At 65.0% G+C, this 8,933-nt stretch overlaps 2 protein-coding genes across 2 annotated transcripts in view; one reads left to right on the forward strand and one right to left on the reverse strand.

Moving 5' to 3' along the window:
• Positions 1–560: 560 nt before the first annotated feature.
• H696_00252 (hypothetical protein) lies at positions 561–4,341 on the forward strand. The gene has a single exon (XM_009494098.1). The coding sequence runs from the start codon at positions 2,848–2,850 to the stop codon at positions 3,895–3,897; it is 1,050 nt and encodes a 349-aa protein (XP_009492373.1). The 5' UTR covers positions 561–2,847; the 3' UTR covers positions 3,898–4,341.
• Positions 4,342–7,341: 3,000 nt separating this feature from the next.
• H696_00253 (50S ribosomal protein L18Ae) overlaps positions 7,342–8,933 on the reverse strand; it is a 2,409-nt gene continuing 817 nt past the window's right edge. Inside the window, exons 2-4 of the mRNA XM_009494099.1 lie at positions 8,322–8,501; positions 7,815–8,057; positions 7,342–7,676 (exon numbers count right to left, since the gene is read on the reverse strand). Coding sequence (XP_009492374.1) covers positions 7,575–7,676; positions 7,815–8,057; positions 8,322–8,501 — 525 coding nt within the window. The 3' untranslated portion in view covers positions 7,342–7,574. The remainder of the gene's footprint in view (positions 7,677–7,814; positions 8,058–8,321; positions 8,502–8,933) is intronic.

The raw sequence follows: 8,933 nt of genomic DNA on the forward strand, positions 1-8,933 counted from the left end.
CTCCCGCCCTCACACCTGGGTCTCACAAGCCCGGGGCAGATGTCTGCCTGCTCTCTCTCCCCACAGGGGGATCGACTGCTGTCTCTCCTCTGCCGTAAGAAGAGGGGTGATTGGTCCGGATGGATACATGAAGGCCGGCTGCCACAGGGGGCGCAGGCACGAGGTGGTAGCGGGGGGTCTGTATTGTTGACCATTGGCTCTCCATGGCGAAGGGAGGGAGGGTGGAGGAGGCTGCGAAGGAAGGGAACATGTTGATGGGAGAAACAGGCAGCACACGGGGGCACTTAGCAGGCAACAAAGACCGCACTGACCGAGAGAAAAGGCGAGGCCTCATTTGGTCTTCGACGACCGGATGTCCTTTTTTCCGGTTGCCAAAAGACACCCTCCTCGGACAGCAACAGGCTCCTGCTCAGGAGCCGCCTCGCGTGCGTGCGTGCGTGCGTGCGTGCGGCCGTCAGTTCGTGCTACCGGTCTGCTTGGTGCCCAAATACACTAAAACCATGCCAAGTCTGTCCATGGGGGATAGGTGAAAGGGGACACACAACATCACCCACACACACACACACACACACACACACACATCAGGGGTGCTCGATGACCACGAGGTCCTCATCCTCGACATCGCTCTCAACAATGACCACATCCACAAGGTGGCTATCCTCGTCGCCCTCCTCCCCCTCCCTATCCGAGGGGAAGGTGGTGGAGGGAACAGTCATTGTCGAGACCCGGGGATCGGCGGAACTCCCGACACTCGGCGACGGACAATGCCCGGTGGTGGTGGTGCTGGTGGTGGTAGTAGCGGCCGTGGCGGCCGCCCCCCCACGTAGCCACCTCACAAGAAAGGTGTCGGGAAATTGCCGGATCCCATCCTCGCTGTTGATGGCTGGGGCATGGGCCGGGAGCCGATCGCTCGCGGCCACGGCACCATGATCAGGCTGCAGAGTACCCACAGCCGGGGGGCGTGCGGCAGGGCGGAATCGCCCGGCCGAAGCACGCCCCTGCTCGCTGGAGTCCAGCGCCTCGATCACCTCCCAAAGCCGGCTCTCCAGATGGAACGATTCGTCCGTCCCCGGGCCATCGTCGTTCACAGAGCCCACATGCTCCCCGGCGGTTGGGACAAAGTGCCAGTCCCCGGGACGGTCAGTAGCCAGGTAGGCTGGCGGAACAGCATCATCGGCAGACGCCTGCTGTGGTGCCACCGAGTCGTGTCCCCCCAAGGGCAGCGAGGCAGCGCCAATGCGCCCGACGTGGCCACTCGAACGGCCAACACTCCGGGGCCCGGTGAAAAGGTTGTCCCGGTCCCCGGCGAAATCCTCCTGGCTGGCGGTAGCTGTGGAGGCGGTGGAGTCGGCCTGGTCATCGACGAGGACAACGACCTGGCTGTTGCGCCGAGTGGTGGCCGGTGCGCCGGAAAGCGGGTGGATGGTCAGGTTCTCGCGCGAGGAGGAGGGCGACGTGCGACTTGACCAATCCGAGCGCGGGGCAGTCGGAATGGACACCCAGGCCATGTGGGTGTCCATCAGCTCCAGCAGCTCGGACTCCAATTGATGATTGGCCGATGGCGAAGAGGGAGAAGCGGAGGTGACACTGGCCGGTGAGGAGGGCGACCGGAGGGGCAACACCAGGGTCACGGACATCCCGGTCGGGGGGGGCTGGAAGGCCGCACGCGCTTCGCCACTGCCCGCAGGCGGAGGGATGGCCGCCAGCAGGGCTGCCAGATGGATATCATCCCCGGATCCCGCATACAAAAGACGATCACCGAGAGACCGATGGCCGGTTGCCGGCGAGGGGGGATGACCGCCGGGCGCGACACCAGGCGGCGGTGATGCCGGCGCAAAGAACCCGGCACCCTCGGTGTGCAGAGCAGCACCCTGAGGAGGGCCATCGGACCGGCCCGACTCGTCCTCGGAGGAAGTGGAACCCGAGTCGGCTCCGCCGCCGATCCAGAAGGGACGGAGCTCGGCAAGGCGAGCCTCCAATCCTCGCGGGTGCAAGTCCCCCCAGGGGGCGCCGAGGATCTCGGTGGCTGGAGGAGTCGGGGCAGAGCCGCCGACATCCGGCGACAGGCCGCTGGTCCCGGAAGTGGGAGAGATCAAGGCCATCAGCGAGTCGGACGAGAGGAACTCCGGGGTCGGGGCCGCACGAGCGGCAACATGCGGGAATGCGGCCATCAGGTCGCCCTCGCCTCCGGTGGAAAGTAGCCCATTCAGCGGAGGGAAGGCGACCGAGGCAGAACCCGGAGGAGCAACGGCCGGTGCTGCCATCCAGGTTGGCCGCGCGGTGATGGATGCCAGCTGCTGGTGTAGCAGCAGATCAGCCAGCTTGGCGGCCGCGGGTGACCAGGCCGATGACACCGGACTGCGCGGGCTACTCCCTGGCGCCGGCCACAAACACCGGAGGCACGGGCCGCCGACGAGGGCAGGCGCCTGCCCCTCCGAGGGAGATCCATCGCCAGAAGACGCCTCAAGGCGTGGCGAACGCGACCCCAGCTCGGGTGGCTGGCTTGGTGCCAGCTCGCACATGCATGTCACGTCCAGCGGGGCCGGGGCCGGAGCACGGCGCCGTCCCGGGAGACCGGTGTCCTGGTCGACGGTGGTCGACATCTCCTGGCGAGCCATGCGCTGATACTCGCCAAGTGACAGCATGTAGCGCACCATGCGCTCGTAGTGGCCGGCACCGCCGGCCTGGGTTCCGCGCGAGGTTTGCCCATCAGGGCCAATCTCGGGGACATCCTCATCGCGATACGCCGAGGAGAAGGACACCCGCCGGTGGGAGCCGCGCTCGAGGGCGGGCCTGGTCGGCCGAACGGCTGGACGCGTCTCCGGGGCCACCTTAGACAGTGAGGCCATGCTGCCGGTGAATCGGCGCCGGCGCTCAGGGACCTCGGTTTGGACGCCGATCTCGCGACTACCGTCGGCCTTTGATGACATGGACGACGTGGCGGGGATGCGCAAAGCGCCTGGAAGGACTTCGGCCCGGACCGGTGGCTCCTCGCCATCGATGGTGCACGCGAGCCACTCGAGAGCCGAGGACGCGATTTTGGCCGGGCCCCGAAGAAGCTGCTCAGCACGCTCACTCAGGCTGCGAATCCCATCATCAAGGTGCCGTGGCGAAAGGAAGGTTGCCGCTGTGTGGAGAAGATCCTCCTGCTCCAGGAACGAGCGTGCCGGTGAGGCACTGGGATTGATGTGGGCACTGGCGGCGGCACGGGCCGCCTCGGTCGGGCAGGCCTCGCCAGGAGGGAAAAGAGCTCGCGCGGCCAGGGGCAAAAGCCCGGAAGCTGGAGTGGCCTCACTCCGCGAGTCGGAGATGGCACTCTCCACTGCACGATACATGGACGAGGCAAAGTCCGACACGCGGCTGATCACCACCGGGTCCAGACCGGGGAGCAGGGCATCACGGATCGGGAGGGGGGTCGGGGCGGCCGGCTCACTGGCTGAAGATGGGACGAAGTCGCCCATGGACTGGACACTCGGTTGGGCGGGGCACTCGGCAATCAGCTCGGTGGCAGGGGGCTCAGTGACAGCTGGCTGGGCGACAACAGGCTCGGCGGTGGCGGGCTCGGCGGTGGCGGGCTCGGCGGTGGCGGGCTCGGGGGTGGCGGGCTCGGGGGTGGCGGGCTCTGCAGTAGTCTGCCTGGGGAGGAGGGCACCAGATGGATGCATCGGAGCCGGCTCCTCTGAGGCGCGGCCCTCCTCCGGCAGGTCGATCTCCCCCTCGAAGCGCAGGGCATCCAGGATTTGGGGCATCTCAATAACGACACTGGTCAGGCTGAAAGGCTCGGGAGGAGGACAGGAGGATGCCTCCTCGGGGACATCCTCCACCGGGGTCATGCGCGGGAGAAGATGCTGGTCCTCGGCCACCGAGAAATCGATGGTCTCGCGCTCATCAATGTAGCTCTGGGCCCGAGGGAAGTATCCGGGCAGACGATGGCCCTGAAGCAAGTGGGATGGGTCCGACACGCGGACCGCCGCCGGGGCTGGAGGAAGGCGAACCGAGGACACGAGGGCGGGAACGGTAGCCAGTGGACTATGACCAGTCACACTTGCCAGGTCCATGCCAGGGGAAATTGGCGCCATCTGGGATTGATCCATGTGCAGGCTCGATGGAGTGGCGAAGTGCCCAGCGGCGGATGCCAAATCGAAGGACCGGATCTCCGGGAAGCTGACGCTGAAGGGCTGGTATCCGGATTGGTTGGAGGTACTGGCAAACATGCAGGACGCCGTGGTCGGGGAAGAGCCACATAGGAGAGTCAGGTCAGTCCCCGGCATGGAAACCTCGTAATACATCATCGACACGGAAATGGGAGGCTGCGACTGTGACTGCGGCTGCGGCTGCGGCTGCGGCTGCGGCTGCGGCTGCGGCGGTGGCTGCGAGGTCGGCTGGGATTGCGGCTGGGAAGGTGGTTGTTGCACGGAAGGTGTGGAGGGAGATGCAGGGGGTGATGCGCCTGGCGCGGAGCCAGGGGCACCGTTGCACTCCTCGGGGTCGGACATGGCCCTGGAGCCAGGGGGAGAAGAGTCAGGCATCGACAGGACTATATGTATGGGGAGGGTTAGTTTAATAGAAGAGAGGGGAAGTCATGTCTGGAGCTTGGAAATAAAGAGAGAGAGAGAGAGAGACGGAGAAGAGGAAAAGAGGGAAGGAGGGAAGGAGGGAAGGAGGGAACGAGGGAAGGAGGGAAGGAGGGAACGAGGGAAAGAGAGAGAGAGAGAGAAAGAGAAAGAGAAAGGATGAGGGAATATATCGGGGACAGTTGTGTTTACGTGCGCGTCTTGAGAGTGTTTGTGTGCTTCCGCGGATGCGGCTGGGAGTGCGTAATGCGGAGGGGAAAGAGGGGAGAAATGTGTATGGAGGACCCTCCCCCAACAGGAGGGAACTTGGCGGGAGGGGGCCCTTGAGTGTCCCTGCTGCATCCGGCGGCCCCCGCTGGCCGGGCCCCCCTAACGCGCAGACCCACCCCCCAAGAGCAAAGGAAGGGGGAGACTCGCGTCACGAACTGCAGGCGGGCAATCGCTCAGATCATTGAGGCGAGGGGAAAGCGGGGGAGGGGTCTTACACATTCTGCCATGCGAACAACATTGGGCCTGCCACACGCGCGGGGTATGGCGAGATCTGTCCCGGCATGCCAGATCGATTCGCGAGCAAGAAGGCCCGGCCCCGAGACAGGTTCGAGTCGAGATCTCGGGTAGAAGCGTCCGTGCAAGATCTCCGGGATCGTGCTCTCTGCGAATAGAGCAACAGGGGGGACGATCCCCCCCCCCCCCCCCCACACACACACACACACACACATACACACACACACAAACTCCCGTACTCCCGCATGTGCGCACGCGTGCACGTTGAACAATCGGCCCGGCTCCAAGAACCCTTTGCCGTGAATGATGCGGAGGCTCGTCATGCTATCTCCGGGATCTCCACCGCGCGACCACAGTCGGTGAAGGGCAAACGAACGGAGCCCACCCACATTCTCCGACCCCTGGCCCGAGGCCGCCCGGGCACACGCCATGGCCTTTTTCACCCAGCCAGGTCACCTTTACCGTCCCCGAGGGTGGGGGAGCGCATGGGCGGCCCCGCCACAGGGGCGCCCTGGCAAAGACCCCGCACTGACCCCCCCCCCCTTTCCCGAACATAGGAGGGCCGAGTGCGTAGAGACCCCAGCTGCCGATCAACCACCGAGGAGTAGGCCCCTCCGCTTCGGAAATCTACGCCAGGGGGGGGGGGAGGCGGCGCATTCGCACAGGCGCCGACTCGGCTCCCGATTGCAGGCTGGACCGAGGCGCGGAGAGGATGCAGGCGGGGGGGGGGGGGGGGGGGGGGGGGGGGGCCGCGGGGTTGGGGTGGCCCCCCCCCCTTCCCCGGGGAAAAAGACACAGGGAACAGCTCACACACGCACACACCCACACCCGCCCTGGGCGAAGCAATTTGAATTTACTCGGCCCACGGGGGGATGGGAACGAACGGAGGGAGCCTGCGACCGGCTGGTCGGCCAGGAGAGCATGGTGCCCAGAGGTCCCCGGGCAGGGTAGGGGATGCAAGTCTCCCAGGCATCCTCCCCTGGCAGGGGGAGCCCGGAGACGGGCCCAACCCTCAAGGTCTCGAGGCACTCGCACTGAAACATCCAGCGGCAGCGGCCTTGGCGCCTGCGGGGAGGCCGGCACACGCACCCAACAAAGGGAGGGGCTCGTGGCATACACGTGCAGGCGTAGACTCACACATCCGGGGCACAACACAGGCGGAACACACCACTCAGCCTTGCCCGGCCAGCGCGGCTGCTGGGGGGGGGGGGGGGACGGGGGCCGATCCAGCGCGCCCACCCGCGAGCGCTCATTCCTCCGTGCCCCGCGGCGTGGGACCGGCGGCCCCCATAATTCGAGTTAAGTCCTGGCGGGCCGTGCCCGGCGCATGCTCCGGTGAACAATGCGGACTCGGACGATTAATGTCCAGCAAGTTTGTATCGTGTGATTTTATTTTGACGCGTGATCGGACCTTCTGGATCTGCCGGCGCAAGCGCAGCTCGATCTGGAGCAGTGATGCGTGGGGGCGCCCGCCGTCAAGTGGCCAGCTTGCCAAATCAACACACAGCTCTCCCGCTCCAGGGCACGACAACATTCTGGAAGGGCCCGCGCCAGGATCTAGTGGAGATCAGGTCGCCCGGCGCCGCGTACCCATATCCCCGGCTCAGGCCATGCTCCGGGAGGAGAACAAGAGTTCACTCGCACGCTTGCACACCCGCCTCAAGCCTCCAGCTTTGAAGGTCCGGGCGCCGCTTTTACCGCTACGTGGTGGAGGGGACTGGTGAAAAGGCGAGGGGACCGGGGGCGCGTCGCTCTTTCCAGAACGCGGGGGTGGCCCAAACAGCGGCTTGCCTCCGACCGCGTTTGGAGGGGTCCTCTCTGGGGGCGAGACACGCGCTCATCGCAGGCCCGCCCCGCTGGCGACCGCCTCCTCTTGTTCCCCGCTACTGGCCGCCAGCCCTACGAAAGCCGGAAACGAGGAACGCCAACAAACCTCGACCGACGAATCCACAAGGCGTGTCCCCGCCGCTGGGCACATCCCTCCCCCTCCCCTGTCCGCACTCTACCGGACACCGCCGCAGATGGCGCAGAGAAGGGCAAGGGGGCACACAGAACCGGGCCCCTGCCGCCTCGGACAGGGGGCGTGCACAGCCTCCCCCCTCCCTGGCTGATGGGCTGGGACCACACACACACACACACACACACACACACACACGGGACGACGCCCTGCGCACTCCCCTCCTCCTCCTCGCTGGACACAGACATACACACACGCCCGCACCAGACACGCGCGGGGAGGGGGAGAGAGGGGGAGAGGCGCGCGCAAGGAGGAGGAGGAGGCGCGAAAGGATGATGATACAAAAAACACAGACACACGAGAAGAGACAAGGGGGGGAGGGGGGCGCGGCTCTGGGGGGATATGTGGTGATAGGAGAGTGAAAAGTTCGCTCTATTTGAAGAGTAACAGGACGAACCCATTCGCCTTGCACAAAGTTCATCAATACAGAAGAATGGGAGTGTTGCTGGCCAAGACTAGAGAGCTCAAGTCTAAGACTCTTAAGCAGAGATGCTGGGGAGGTTGGCCTTGAGGACGGTCTTGAAGGACTTGGAGGTGGCGCGGACGCGGCGCTGGGGCAGAGGGAACTTGATCTTGGAGTTCTGTGGGTGGGAAAATGGGGAAAAGGAGAAAAGCGGGGGGGGGGCACGCGCGAGGGACAGAAGGTGTGTAAGTTACGGGGGGCGCGGCAAAAGAGCAATCAGACGCAATAGGCAGCGGGGGGACGACTGTGCACGCACGAGGAACTGCTGGACGTAAGCGCGGCGGAGATCCTCGGACTTCTCAACCTCCTGGATGCGGATGATCTGGATGGAGCGAGCGCGGGCGCGGTGGCGACCGGCGAGATCCATGTAGCAGGCGGAGACGGCATCAGCGCGAGAAAGCTCACGGTACTCCTTGTACATGTTGTGGGTGCCAGAGCGAGAGTCGTAGCGGATCCAGATACCGAAGTTCTTGACGACGTTGGGGTTCTTCTCAGGGACCTGCGGAGAGAGGGAGAGAGGCGCGCGCAGGGGACAACAACAAAGGCCGGAGAGGGCGTTAGTATGAGACGTGTGAGAGATCATGCAGAGGTGAGGATTGGCATCCAGTGCATCGCCATCGTCGATGCACTGCGCGCGCGCGCCGGTCGGAAATGGCCCAGCTCGCGGCGCGGATCCCTCGGATGCATCTTGCTGGAAATGGCATCCGACCGGCATGCCCGCCACAAGATGCGCGGAGAGGGAGGAGGAGAACCAAGGACGCACCTCACCGACGTGGAGGATCTCACCAACGGACTTCTTGATGCGCTGGAGCTTCTTCATGTACTGCCAGTAGCGAGACTTGGCGACAAGGTTGTTGGGGGCGAAGATGCGCATGCGGTAGAGCTTGGGGGAAGGCTCGGCCTCGGTGGGGACGTGGCGACCCACAACAACAAACTCAGTGAGCTGCGAGGCCGGGCGAAGACGAGCGTCATGGGGGGGAGGGAGGGAGGGAGAGAGCGAGGGAAAAGGGCGTTAGAAGGGGAACATGATGGCCTCTCCATCGGCCCGATGAGAGGAAGAAGCAAAGGGCATGTATCGAAGATGGCGGTGTGAACGATAGATGCGATGCCTAATAGAGGGGGAGAGACAGACTCCTGCCATGCCCCCTGCCGTCCATCTGGTCTGGTTGTGGCGCGCGCGCGCAGTCTCTCTCTCTCTGGTGCGCGTGCCCCGAGACGAGCATGGGCACGTATAGGCCCATCATCATCTACTCGAGCGCACGACCCTCCTCTCCTTGTCAGGGGGGACTCCCCTGCGTAGCTCCCTCCTCCGGGAGAGGCGCCAGGGTGCACGACGAGGAGCAAGAAAGGCAGAGCGAAGGGACCGCTCCCTCCC

Source organism: Fonticula alba (genome assembly GCF_000388065.1).
Source record: "Fonticula alba strain ATCC 38817 unplaced genomic scaffold supercont2.1, whole genome shotgun sequence".
NCBI lineage: Eukaryota > Rotosphaerida > Fonticulaceae > Fonticula > Fonticula alba.

Bases quoted from the DNA above. Each gene is read 5' to 3' on its own strand.
- H696_00252 (XM_009494098.1), top strand. From the start codon at position 2,848: ATGCTGCCGGTGAATCGGCGCCGGCGCTCAGGGACCTCGGTTTGGACG.